At 41.1% G+C, this 14,651-nt stretch overlaps 1 protein-coding gene across 1 annotated transcript in view; it reads right to left on the reverse strand.

Annotated features, from left to right (window-relative positions):
* The window catches only part of LOC118364389 (inactive phospholipase C-like protein 2), a 61,849-nt gene that overhangs the window by 13,631 nt on the left and 33,567 nt on the right, over positions 1 to 14,651 (reverse strand). The window contains exons 3-4 of the mRNA XM_035745893.2: positions 4,017 to 6,500; positions 466 to 669 (exon numbers count right to left, since the gene is read on the reverse strand). Coding sequence (XP_035601786.1) covers positions 466 to 669; positions 4,017 to 6,500 — 2,688 coding nt within the window. The remainder of the gene's footprint in view (positions 1 to 465; positions 670 to 4,016; positions 6,501 to 14,651) is intronic.

The raw sequence follows: 14,651 nt of genomic DNA on the forward strand, positions 1-14,651 counted from the left end.
ACCATGGCTACTGGCTGTATCCAGAAACTCCGTGATGCGTCGTGCCTAAGAACAGCCCTTAAGCGTGGTATATTTGCCATATATAATTAAGGCCCGAGGGGGTGTAATATAACTTCAGTCCTTTGTCAACATTGATTAAATTACTTGATTAAAACAACTCTTCCCCTGCCCTATTACCTAACCCTCTTAACCCCATGTTACCATTCAAATCCCACTAAACCCTCCTCTTGACTTGATTAGAATCAAACTAATGCTCTAGGTGTTTTGAGATTGTTTTTACAATCAGCACATTAGTGGTGGGCTTAATGAGAAAGGCTTTTATTAAGATTCAAATATGCAGTAAGATCCCGGATTCCAAGTCCTGGTCCTAAAAAAGAATGTCCTCGTTCAACTAACCTTATAAAACAAAGAAGAAAAAAGAAAAAAAACATGATACTGTTCAAACAAAAGTCCTCCTGTACTCACCATGTCATAGGTGGTGACCACCTTCTTCAGGACATCTGGTAGCTGGCCCTGGGGTTCCATGGTGGGGTACTGGTCCTTGAGGTTGAACACCAGGAGGGTGTTGTTGTCAGCCCCTGTCAGCCGGGAGGACAGGGCCAGGATGCACTGCTTCAGGTTGGCCACCGCCGAGAGGCCACATAGTTCCTTGAAGGGCACTATGGCATTCTGCAAAGGAACATGAAAGCTTGGGTTGGTGTCCTGATGATGAACTAAAGACTAAGCATGTTGTTGCGTTGAAGACAAAGAACACTGGACAAAGTGGAAGATGAAAGCTTGAGTTGGTTTCTATAATGGACAAGATGCAGCATATTGTACTGCAGACTAGGGATGTCACAAATTAAACTATTTTGTTAAAACAATTAGAAAAATTGATCAAATTCCATGTGAATTCACAATGCAGATGCGCTGCGGCCTGCAGCGGTTTGGGAGTCCCTTTTCAGATGGTTAAGCATTGCACCTGTACTGCCATTAATGTACCTCAATTCCACCACGCAATGTTTGCATTTCCTTCTCAAAGTATTGCCATACAGGACTTTGCTGCTGTCGCTTGCCTTTCTCTGCCATTTTTCCAACTGTTAACGCCGATGACGTAGTGGTGAAAAGTAGACTTCAAAATAATTGATTCCTCAACTCCTATTTCTGAGTGTCAAGATTCGATTCCGCTAGGAATCTACATACAAATGTCAAATAAACTTTTTCGGTTAGGGATCCCAATTTCTTTAACATTTAAACATCCACACCCCTATTGCAGATACAGTTGCAAAACAGTATTAGCCTCAAGGATACTGGGGCATGAATGACAAGTGAATTATTACGGTTCAGAGTTCCTGTTTGTTTTCATTTCAGTTTGGTTTGGTTTTAGTCATTTAAGATAAAGCTCACTGCCGTGACAGTTCACTTGAGTAATTATCTCATTCAGCTGGTTCATTTAATTCATTATGACTGAAGATCTGTGATTAGATGATTCCTAATGTTTTCAATTCTCTATCATAGAAAATAATTGAGCTCTGTTAAGTTACCTAAGTTAATGTGGCCTATGTAGTTACTAATTAACAGGCTAGAAGCAGAAGTACAAGTACAGAGAAACACCCTGTGATAGGAAGTAGTTAAGAGTACTTGTTACCTTCAAGGACCTTTGTTGGTTTTTGTTAGTCATTCGACACACACACACACACACACACACACATTCCTGTGAAAGGCCCAATTTAAACAGCGTGTAAACAACCTAGGAGGACAAACAGCCACAGAGAGAACGCCCAAGATGTGTTAGTCTCAGGGCCAGTGGCCTGTTATCCATAATGACTACAATGTAAACAGAACGACCAAAATAAACCCTAATACACAATGCACCACAAAAGACCAACCACAGAGTGGGGAAACAATAGAGTATGCGACTTCCTTCTGACACATTGCTCTGTATTGCTTCAGTGGGAAAAGACCGGCTGTTTGAAGTAGACTAGCTCATGCGGGGCCTAGTGGAAAGCTAGGGAGCACACAGGAATGCACAAAAGCAGATGGATCATCTGAACAGGCAAATTGTCATGTCTGGTCAATATCTTTCTGTTATGTCCTGTTTCAACCAATAAAAGATTGATCATTGCTCCTAACAGCTTACTGAGTGCAAATTTGAAGTAAAACACCATATCCGTTTTTTGCTCTTATAAAAATCGGTGACGCACTAGTCTCGTTTCCACTCCAATTTAACATAATTTGTGGTAATCTGTCCTTTAGACTGCATACAGTAATCTCCTTCTAGAATTATTACTGACAAGCCCATAAGCGCCACAGTGTAGTATTACGTAACACGTTTTCCATTTGATATATTAGAAGGTATGCTCATAAGCCACTACCTGGATATCTGAATATCAGCCCCAGGCCCCAGGCCTCAGTGCTCCAGTGGGGATGTCACCAGACTGCCTCTGAGCTTCGAAGTCTCCTAGAGTCTGTCTCGACTGTTGTGCAATACACATGGATTAGAGCAAATGTGATTAAATCAAGCTTGGTGGTTTTGTTTCCTCTTGCCAAAAGGGGCTTTCTTTTTAGATGCTACACAGCCTTTGTAGTAAATCTTGCTGTGATCCTCGCTTGACTCTAGGGGTCAGTGTTCATATTCTACCAAAAACATGCCCGTGTAGGCGGATGAGTAAATAAACTTGATTCAAACGACTCATCCACAACTTTATTAAAGCATGCACATTCGCCCCAAAAATATTACTTAATATAGGCTAGCCTGGCCAATATAAACTGGGCATAAATTGGTGATGTTTTACAAGTCAATCCTTAGGGATGGATCGGAATTTACAGAATGGTTACCCATGCCTACCTGTTTGACAGACTAAATTAGGCTATAGGCTGCTACAGCCATAGATTTGTCAGTCAATTCCTCCACCACTTCATGCATTCTTTAAATATCCTACCCCGTCCCGTGTCAGTGAAGGGCTGTTAAATTAAAACCAACACTCAAATCGAGAGGGTATGCCATAAGCCTACCTATTATTTAAAAATTGCAAAAATCACAGGCCGACCACTTGTTAGCGTAAGATTAGCGTAAGATTATGAAGAAAATAAAATGGGATCCGATTATGTAAAGTGATCTATAACAGCGTTTTGGTCCGCAATGTTTTATGCTATAAACAAGCTGTAAAGTACCCAGGAAAGACGTGACTCTGATGAATCCTTTCTTTGACATTAAGAGGCTGAGCTACAAACTTCTATAGCCGATGAGACAAAACAGACTTTGGTTGGGAGATTAAATCTAATTCTGTCACTATCAGTTGATTAAGCTGTTCATTGTGTACAATAGAAGATGTTTAAACCCAGACAGCCTTTAGGGAAACACTTCTGACCATTTCTCGTTGGGTTAAACCATGGGAAAAAAGTGGCCAGCAGATAAAGCTTACATTTGAAAGCGTCGGTACTCTGTCTGGGGTGGAAAGGTAGGCCTAACCTTTAAAAGAACCAATGCTCAGATTCCCAATCATTTGCAAACACGGACAGCTACGTTGCAAACCAGACACACTGATTTGGCATTGGAGAAATATGATAAGATGAACACATAAGCTATCGCCCAGTCCATTCTTAGCCTGTAATTTTGGTAATTTGTGTGGTATTAAAAAAGATGTCAAAGTGCATGACATTTTTATTTAAAAAATTGTTTTTTTTCACCCTCGGACCTGCAGGAGAGAGATCTTTCTATCCCTACTGTTGTCCATGGTGGTCTGCCAACCCATAACCTTCTGGCCCGCAGGCCTGTGCGCTATAAAGAATTCCTGCGTTGCCATGCAATGCTCTGGTCTGTCCAAGACATGAGGGTAAACGGTAGACATGTTCTCTGCTATCCACTTTGCTTTAATTATTATTTTGGGTATAGGGGAAGGTCACTTCTTTTTATAATTTATTTTGAGGGATTAGGTAAAATATATTTTGCTTAAGGGAGGGCCATCCAGTTTCATTTCAGAGGGGACCGATTTTCTCCATGTAACCCTTATTACAAATAATGTTCAATCCCTTACCTGCATGTTTTCTCTGAGGTCGGTGGCTTCCCTCAGTGGCAGTATGGCTGTCTTGAAGATGTCATCCACAGCCTTGATGACCAGCACCCTCATGGTGGCGTACTCCCGACTTCTCTTGCCCTTACGCACAGACAGTCCCCTCTTGTGAGGCTTGCCCCCGCCCCTTCGGTTGGTGATGGCCACATGGACAAACAGCCAGGCGTGGGGAAGGACTTCTCCTGTTAGCGATTGTAACGGTGTGTGCCGGAATCCCGGCTGGAGACACTCGAAGGGGATTGTGTACTGGCCAATGAACTCGTCGCCAATGTAGTCATCATCAAGCACCACAAAGCGCACCATGGCCAGCTCAGGTAGATTTATCTGAAACTCAAAGCTTTCGTCAAACAGTGGGTTCTCCCCATTCTGATTGACAGTTTTAGTCCTTTGCTCTGCACAATCAGCAGGGATGCCATGGATCTCCACATAGACGTAAGGGTCAACAACATCTCCTTTGGCGCCTGAGCCTTTTGGTTTGGGGAAGTTTTGTCCACTTATGATCTTTATGTGCAAGAGCTGAGGAGACACACCAGGCACTGAGTCTTTAGTGTTGGCACTGAAATATGACACCTGCTCCCTCATTATGGCTGGTCGCAGCACATAACCACAGTTCCCATTCTGACGGAACCAGCCAATGTTTAGGTCCATCATCAGGCCGGGGGTCTGGTAGTTCATTGCCACGATCTGGCAACCACACTTCCAGAAGTCCTGAGGGTTCATGTTACTGGAGTCAATCCGCATTGGGCTGGGGTAGACTCTCGCCAATAATTTCTTGTTGTAGTTAACAAAGTCGCCTGGGAATTCACTGGCACAGCGACTGGCAAAGACCTCATTGAACGAGCAAAGTTCCCAGTGCCTCTGGCTTTGGAAAGCAGTTGGGAAGTCTTTGAACGCAATCGATTTACACAACGTTACCAGATCAGAGAGGTCCTTGGACAGCTGGAACTTTATCAGTGGGATGCTCTGTTGTTCGTCGGCTTCAATGTTCATTCTTTGGGACATCTCAGCCCCCTCATCCTCATCAGTCACTTCGCCCTCCGAGCCGATGCAGATTGCGCCCAGCTTCTTCGCCTTCAGCAGGATTTTACACTTGAGGTCAAAGGGTGAGGGCAGGTAGCTGTCTTCAGATGAGGGTGGATTCATGTGAATCTTATCACCAATAATCTTTTTCAAGTGCTGAAACATGACCTTCTGCTGCTTTAAAGAGCAGTGGTTCTCCAGACACAATATCAGGGGAAAGTCAGATGCAACAAAGGCATATTTGTTGATGACGTCACAGACACTGCGGAAGACTATCTGTGAGGTCATTGTGTGGCCAGTGTAAATGACAGGCTCATTATCTGGTCCATCCCAGACATCTAGTTCTACACTACGACAGCCCATCTTGAGGGCACGGATGTACCCTGTAACGTCAGAGGGGCCTCTAAACTGATCCTCGATCAGGTATGTGTTGTGGGAAGCGTTGATGTAATAGTGGGACAGGGGCTGGTTCATGTCCTGACACACTGTTTTTTGTTCAGGGTCAAAGATGTGGCACTCTGGCGACATGAGATAATTGGTAAACCCATCAAGGGAGAGCCAGCCCTTGAGCTGCCCCTCTTTGGAAGGTTCATAGCTCTGAATGACCGCCAGACTGGTGTCTTCACTTACTTGTGCCATACCCTGCTCAGCCTCCAGAAACATAGTTAAGTCCTTGGTATCTAGAAATTCCTTGTTGCTAGAGAACTGGACAAGAAGGAAATACATTTCTGGTCTTGTGCAAAGGTCATGAAAGACTTCAATGAACTCCTCCTTAGTCACACCACATCCCACCTTATCTTTAGATTTGTGAAACTCCTTGAACTTGAGTTCAATCTTAATGTTTTTGAGACCAGGGTTTAGGTTTTTAATTAGCTGCACAGCAGCACATAGACTGATGTGCTTGCTGTTGTTGGCATCAGCCTCCTCGAAGAGGTCACCGAGCCAGGAGGAGCGCATGTTGTTCTGGTTGCTTTCAATCATATTCAAGGTGTGTTTCCCATAGGATATCAGGTATCTAAGCCCGGTCACCCATATGTTTGCCATATCGGCAGAGTTTGCAACCAAGTCCAAAGACTCATAGTTTTCCCCATAGATGATTGAGAAGGCACAGTCCTCGGATATCTGATCATATATTCCGTTGGTCCTAAACGTTTCTGTGTTTTTCCCTGTCCGCACCTCTTTGATGGACTTGACATCAATTTTGGCTTTCTCTGACTCTTTTTTGGAGGGTTCCCACCTTAGAGACTGCATGTCGGCGTCCAGGAGGAAGTAGCGGTGGTAAACGCGGGAGTTGGAGCGGACCTTCTTCAGTTCAGAGCCGTCCACCATGGCGTTGATGCAGTCGCTCGCACTGCTGATCTTCTTCTCAGTGGGCATGCTGCTGAACGAAACCGTCTTCTTCCTCTCTCTGCGCTGCCTCGAGCCATCCTAAGGAAGAGAAAAGCAAAAACCTGAATACCTGATCTGTAAACCAGTGGAAAATAAGTACATCACTTTAGATTTAGAGGTAAAAAGAGGAGCTGAATACTCTCTCAATCACTTCTCTGAGCAGGAAGAAAAATATTTGATTTGAGATATACTTCCTATAGGCCAACTGAAAACATGGGAGTGGGGGTATTCTAGACTCTGTATGACCAAGCATTTGCACGTGTCTGCATATTGAAATGGGTTGATTATTTCACTGAAATATTTTTAACTCCTTAGCATTCCTTGGTGATTGGAGCTGCCTAATGTCAGTGTTTGACGTCTAACTGCATTATCGTGAGCATTGCTTTTCAGAGAGAAACCCGTTTTCTAGATTAATCTCTATAAAACAGTATTTTACCTCTCAGGCTTAACCCCTGAGGAACTATGTATTCATTAATTAAGCACCGTTTCAGATGACCAAAAATACACTGATATAATTTCTTAAAAATAGCCATGAGGAGCTTTGTGAAGTATAAAACATAATGTTCAAATATTGGGCATAATGCAGCACTATGGCAGCCTGCTAATTCTCTTTGTCCATGTTGCTGCTGGTGATGGCAGGCCTTTATGGTCTAGAGGTCTCAATGTTTCCTTTTCAGCCCTACCTCTCAGAGCCCAGAGGGAGAGAACTATGGCTCAATAAAGAAAATTACAACATTTCTATGAAATGCGTACAGTAAAAATCTTGACTCTGTGGAAGCAAGTCACACTCAGATCAAAGAGGAAGAGGCCAGTATATGGGACATAATCAGTTGTGCTTAGGCAGCAGGTATGGGGATATTAAATAATTTCACTATACGAATAGTATCATTATTTTTGCCATTTAGTTGGCTATTTTAAATGCATGTGCACATTTTTAACATGAGCGCTGCTGCTGCGCGAGGGAGAGAGGCTCAAACAACCTTTTATTGGTCGTGTCCACAGATTTGCAGATGTTATCGTAGGTGCAGTGAAATGCTTGTGTTTCTAGCTCCAACAGTGCAGCAATGTAGCAATAAAAAATAAAAGACAATCCAGAAAAATAAAGATATATCAGAACGCGCAATATCAGAGACTGGAATATTAGAGACGGGAGATGAGAGGGAGATGAGAGAAAGAGACATCTCGGGCTAATTTAGCTAGCCAAGACTAGCTAACTTGTAGCAGCCACAATGTTATTTATCATCCCATACAACATTACCCATCTTGACTGGAGCAGCCTAGAGAAGCTATAGCTAGCTAGGCTAAATGCTGCACTTTCTCCCCAACCCCATTCAGATAAAACAATAGCCTACCTGTTGGTTGCTCGTTGTAGCCCACTCCTTCTCATTTTGCTAACTTTTAATTCCATAATTGTATTCCATCTGGCATTGAATTAGTGAACACTCACTCCATTTGCTACATATTGAGCAACTTAAAACTTATTTTGGCTTGAATCCCGCTAACGGGATAGATATGACAACAGCCAGTTAAAGTGCAGGGCACCAAATTCAAAACAACACAAATCTCAAAATTAAAATTCCTCAAACATAGAAGTATTTAACACCATTTTAAAGACAAACGTGTTGTTAATCCCACCACAGTGTCAGATTTCAAAAAGGTTTTACGACGAAAGCACACCAAACGATTATGTTAGGTTTGCACCTAGTCACAAAACAACAGCCATTTTCCAGCCAAAGAGAGGAGTCACAAAAAGCAGAAATAGTGATAAAATTAATCCCTAACCTTTGATGATCTTCATCAAATGACACTCATAGGACTTCATGTTACACAATACATGTTTTGTTTGATAAAAGTTCATATTTATATACAAAAGTCTGAGTTTATATTGACACATTAATGTTTAGTAGTTCCAAAACATCCAGTGATTTTGCAGAGAGCCACATCAATTTACAGAAATACTCATAATAAATATTGATAAAAGATACAACTATTATGCATGGAATTATAGATACACTTCTCCTTAATGCAAACGCTGTATCAGATTTTTTTTTAACTTTACCGAAAAAGCACACCATGCAATAATCTGAGTACAGTGCTCAGACAACAAATCAAGCCATACAGATATCCGCCATGTTGTGGAGTCAACAGAAGTCAGAAATAACAAAAATATTCACTTACCTTTGATGATCTTCATCAGAATGCACTCCCAGGAATGCCAGTTCCACAATAAATGTTTGATTTATTCAATAAAGTCCATCTTTTGTCCAAATACCTCCTTTTTGTTTGCGCGTTCAGCCCAGTAATCCAAATTCATGATGCACAGGCCAGACGAAAAGTCAAAAAGTTCAGTTACAGTTCGTAGAAACATGCCAAATGAAGTATAGAGTCAATATTTACGATGTTAACATAAATCTTCAATAAAGTTCCAACCGGAAAATTCCTTTGTCTTCAGAAATGCAATGGAACTCAAGCTAACTCTCACGTGAACGCGTGTGGTCAGCTCATGCCACTCTGCCAGACCACTGACTCATTTAGCTCCCATTCTCCCCTCCTTCACAGTAGAAGCATCAAACAAGGTTCTAAAGACTGTTGCCATCTATTGGAAGCCTTGGGAAGTGCAATTTGACCCCATAAACACTGTATATTCGATAGGGAAAGAGTTGAACATTTTCCACTTACTGGTTGGATTTTCTTCTCAGGGTTTTGCCTGCCATATGAGTTCTGTTATACCCACAGACATTATTCGAAAGGTTTTATAAACTTCAGAGTGTTTTCTATCCAAATCTACTAATACTGTGCATATATTAGCAACTGGGCATGAGTAGCAGGCAGTTTACTCTGGGCACCTTATTCCTCCAAGCTCCAATCAATACTGCCTCCAGCCATAAGAAGTTAAAACAACAAGCTACACACCACACCTGAAGGTTACCAGTCTTTTTATGTGGAGCAGGCAGCACAACATTTTAAGATTAATTACAACCTCTAAGGAGCTATTCTAATGTCTATAAATATTTGACCTTAGATAAGTGCTTCATACTGAAACTATAGGCTGTAGAGAGCTTAAAATAACTCAGCTGAGTGGGAACAAACAATTGTTATTGTGGGTCAATTAATACATCATAATTCATCAGGTCTCACTCTAATATACAGTATCTACTGCTGTACATATTCTTAGTATAGCTTGTTTAAATTCACCAAGTGTATATATGTATACATTGCATTTGGATTACTGTTACAACTATTCGGGTTCGTTCCGACATTTGTTGATAGCTTGCGTTTGTTATTTAGGGGGATTATTTGACATTGTTAGGCGCTAGTAACATAAGCATTTCACTGAACCCACTATAACATCTGCTAAACTGTGTACGCATCCAATAAACTGATTTCATGAGATGCTAACAAAAAGAGGTCAAAGTAAAGTTGAGAGCAGCATACCATATAGTGGGGCAAAAAAGTATTTAGTCAGCCACCAATTGTGCAAGAGGCCTGTAATTTTCATCATAGGTACACTTCAACTATGACAGAAAATAAGAAGAAGAAAATCCAGAAAATCACATTGTAGGATTTTTAATGAATTGATTTGGAAATTATGGTGGAAAATAAGTATTTGGTCACCTACAAACAAGCAAGATTTCTGGCTCTCACAGACCTGTAACTTCTGTAACCTCTGTCCTCCACTCGTTACCTGTATTAATGGCACCTGTTTAAACTTGTTATCAGTATAAAAGACACCTGTCCACAACCTCAAACAGTCACACTCCAAACTCCACTATGGCCAAGACCAAAGAGCTGTCAAAGGACACCAGAAACAAAATTGTAGACCTGCACCAGGCTGGGAAGACTGAATCTGCAATAGATAAGCAGCTTGGTTTGAAGAAATCAACTGTGGGAGCAAATATTAGGAAATGGAAGACATACAAGACCACTGATAATCTCCCTCAATCTGGGGTTCCATGCAAGATCTCACCGCGTGGGGTCAAAATGATCACAAGAACGGTGAGCAAAAATCCCAGAACCACACGGGGGGACCTAGTGAATGACCTGCAGAGAGCTGGGACCAAAGTAACAAAGCCTACCATCAGCAAGGGCATTGAAGATTAAACGTGGCTGGGTCTTTCAGCATGACAATGATCCCAAACACACTGCCTGGGCAATGAAGGAGTGGCTTCGTAAGAAGCATTTCAAGGTCCTGGAGTGGCCTTGCCAGTCTCCAGATCTCAACCCCATAGAAAATCTTTGGAGGGAGTTGAAAGTCCGTGTTGCCCAGCAACAGCCCCAAAACATCACCGCTCTAGAGGAGATGTGCATGGAGGAATGGGCCAAAATACCAGCAACAGTGTGTGAAAACCTTTAAAAGATTTACAGAAAACGTTTGACCTCTGTCATTGCCAACAAAGGGTATATAACAAAGTATTGAGATCAACTTTTGTTATTGACCAAATACTTATTTTCCACCATAATTTGCGAATACATTCATTAAACATCCTACAATGTGATTTTCTGGATTTTTTTTCTCATTTTGTCTGTCATAGTTGAAGTGTACCTATGATGAAAATGTACAGGCCTCTCATCTTTTTCAGTGGGAGAACTTGCACAATTGGTGGCTGACTAAATACTTTTTTGCCCCACTGTGTGTGTGTGTGTGTGTGTGTGTGTGTGTGTATGTGTGTATGTGTGTATGTATACACACACACACACACACACACACACACACACACACACACACACCAAAAAACATTTTTTTATTGTATTTTTATTATTATAATTATATATTTAGATTTTTTAGTTATTTTACCTGTCACATCTGTGAATGTGGAACGTGTTTTGTTGGTTGATTGAAAACCAACTTAATAAAACTTTAAATATAAAAAAAGAGCCTAGTGTTGATTTTGTTGTAACACTTGAGGTTTGGACACCAATTCTATTATACTATAAGATTCTAAATAAGAATCACAGCCTGTGAGTACACTACAGATGTCATAGCCTACAAACAATAGTAGGCAAGGTCACATATTTTCTTTAGTACGGTATATGAAAGTGTTGACCCGTCTGACGCTGTGGTTCTCCGCCCTGGTGAAAGAATAGCAACAAGCATCCTGACATGTTATCTATTCTAGTCAGCTACTTCCTGCCCCTCGCTCTCAGACTTGAGGTTCAAATGAGACAAAGGAAAGCCACAGTAAGCTATGATTGCACTTTTAGAAAAATACAGACAAGCCTCTGTAGGCAGCGCTCGCGCTTTTCTTTCATTCTATAGTCTGCAGGTGTACACAGAGGGTTAAAAAAGGTGCAACTCAAAAGGATTTCATGTTCAAAACCATGCTGGATGACATGTTCAGAGATATAGGACTACACCACAGAGAAATTAAAAGATCCTCCAATACACTCTATAGGTCTACATCTCAATTGTATGATCGGATTCCAAAACGTAAGCCATTGCAAAAATGTTTGGGTGGTATGGTCCACAGATTGTGGCATATGTATCTTCTACCTTTGAGAAAGCTTCAGTATTCATATGAATAAGTGTCTATTGTGATGAAGAACTGCTGGTGAGCTATTTTGTTTAACACCATTACTGGCAGAGGTCTAAACTTCACTGTAACCCCCACTTGTCTGGTCTTGTAGAAAAATGACTGCAGAGAAAACTGTCCAACAAGAAATCAGCACATCTTTACAAGCTGCACATGAGCACATATTTACACGTTATACATTGCATAACATCTCATCATAGCTGTTTTAACTTTTTATAGATAGGGATCTGTATTCGGAAGTTTGGATGACTGAGGTGCCCAAAGTAAACTGCCTGTTACTCAGTCCCAGAAGCTAGGATATGCATATGGTAATATTGGATAGAAAACACTCTAAAGTTCCTAAAACTGTTAAAATGATGTCTGAGTATAACCGAACTGATTTGGCAGGCGAAACCAAATCAGGACAATCCACAAAGGATCTAAGGATCTAAGTGTCACTCAGAAGGACTCTAGAATTGTGGTGCGCGTGAATGACTGCACGCTCCTCGTTTTTCTCCGGTATTGAATCAGTTTATTCCGTCTTAAATGTTATCGTTTATTTACATATTAGGGTACCGGAGGTTGGATTAGAAACATTGTTTGAAATGTTTGGACCAAGTTTACAGGTTACTTTTTACATTCCTTTGTAGGCATGTATGAACAGGTGTATTTCTGAATCAAACGCGCCAAATAAAGACATTTTTGGGATATAAAGAAGGACCGTATCGAACAAAATGACCATTCATTGTGTAACTGGGACATTTGAGATTGCAAGAAGATGAAGAGCTTCAAAGGTAAGTGATGCGTGATGCATCTGCTTGGTTGGAAAATGTTTGTGACGTGCTCCGGTGAGGGCGCGCCCTTGGTAATTTATCTCCGGTATTGAATATACTATTTTCAGTCTTAAATTGTATCATTTATTTACATATTAGGGTACCTGAGGATTGATTAGGAACGTTGTTTGACATGTTTGGACCAAGTTTATTGGTAACATTTGGGATTCATTTTGTATGCACTTTGAACGGAGGGGAAACCGGTGGATTATTGAATGAAGCGTGCCAAATAAACTTAGTTTTTGGGGATATAAAGGACTTTATCGAACAAAAATGACTATTTGTTATGTAACAGGGACCCTTGTGGTTGCAACCAGATGATGATCTTCAAAAGGTAAGGGATTTATTTTAATCGCTGTTTCTGACTTTCACGATGCGTCTGCTTGGTTGGAAAATGTTTTTAATGCCTTTGTATGCTGGGCGCTGTCCCCAGATAATCGCATGGTGTGCTTTCCCCGTAAAGCCTTTTTGAAATCTGACAACACGGCTGGATTAACAAGAAGTTAAGCTTTAAATGATGTATGACACTTGTATTTTCATGAAAGTTTAATATTACAATTTCTGTCATTTGAATTTGGCGCTGTGCAATTTCACCGGATGTTGTCGAGGTGAGACGCTAACGTCCCAATGATCCGTAAGAAGTTAACAAAGCCAGTCAGTGAGAAATGAGCTGAAAGGTTTTTTTTTTAATTGCCCAGTCATTCTAAATTAGACTTGGCTCTGTGCGTAAAAAAAAAAGGACTGTTGCATCACTATTTGTTTCAAAACGCCAAATTCTAGATTGAGGAGCGCGCTATAAAAATATTGGCCAACACTGCATTAGATAGAAACAAACTCATCCACAAGTGTCTGTTGTGGTTAAGGGAAAAAACGAATACAGTAGATTAGCGCGTGATTTTCTTTGACGGTTTTATATTGATACTGTGACTCCAAGTATCAATTTGTAACGACAGCGATCGCTAGTCAGGTGTACCTGCCCCAAAACTCTGGGAACTAGCTATAGGACGATAAATACCAATTTTTTTCATTGTTTTAAAATTGTGAGCCAACATGTTTTGAGTACTTTTACCTCTCACGGCTTTCTATTGTCCCTCTGCAGCAGACATGTAATGAGCAATGCGTTTGGGACAATAAATCACAATAAAATCACAGTATCGAATTGCAACACAGAATTGTAATACATAGGTGCCGATACGATATGTGTTGCGATTCTAAGTATTGTGATAATATCTAATCATGAGGTCCCTGGAAATTCCCAGCCCTTGCTAGGAATTTTTTTTTGATCATGTAGAGACACTCTTTAAAATGTGGCTTGTGCATTCAATTATTTTGGGCATTTTCAGGAAATGCCTTTAACTAGCAAGTCGGTTAAGAACAAATTCTTACTTACAATGATGGCCTACCCCGGCCACACCCTAACGACACTGGGCCAATTATGAGCTGCCCCATGGGACTCCCAATCATGGCCGGTTGTGATACAGCCTGGTATCGAACCAGGTTCTGTAGTGAAGCCTCTAGCCCTGAGATGCAGTGCCTTAGAACACTGCACCACTTGGGAGCCCCAAGACATCTTTTATCCTTTCTAGGAGCGGAACCCCTCGACAACATTCCGCTGAAAAGGCAGCGCGCGAAATTCAAAAATATGTTTTAGAAAATATGTAACTTTCACACATTAAGTCCAATACAGCAAATGAAAGATAAACATCTTGTTAATCTACCCATTGTGTCCGATTTATAAAATGCTTTACAGAGAAAGCACAACATAGCCAAGTCTAAAAAAAAAAAGCAGCCATTTTTCCAGCCAAAAGATAGGAGTCACAAAAATCAGAAATATAGATCAACTTAAT

Source organism: Oncorhynchus keta, chromosome 31 (assembly GCF_023373465.1).
Source record: "Oncorhynchus keta strain PuntledgeMale-10-30-2019 chromosome 31, Oket_V2, whole genome shotgun sequence".
Classification (NCBI taxonomy): domain Eukaryota; kingdom Metazoa; phylum Chordata; class Actinopteri; order Salmoniformes; family Salmonidae; genus Oncorhynchus; species Oncorhynchus keta.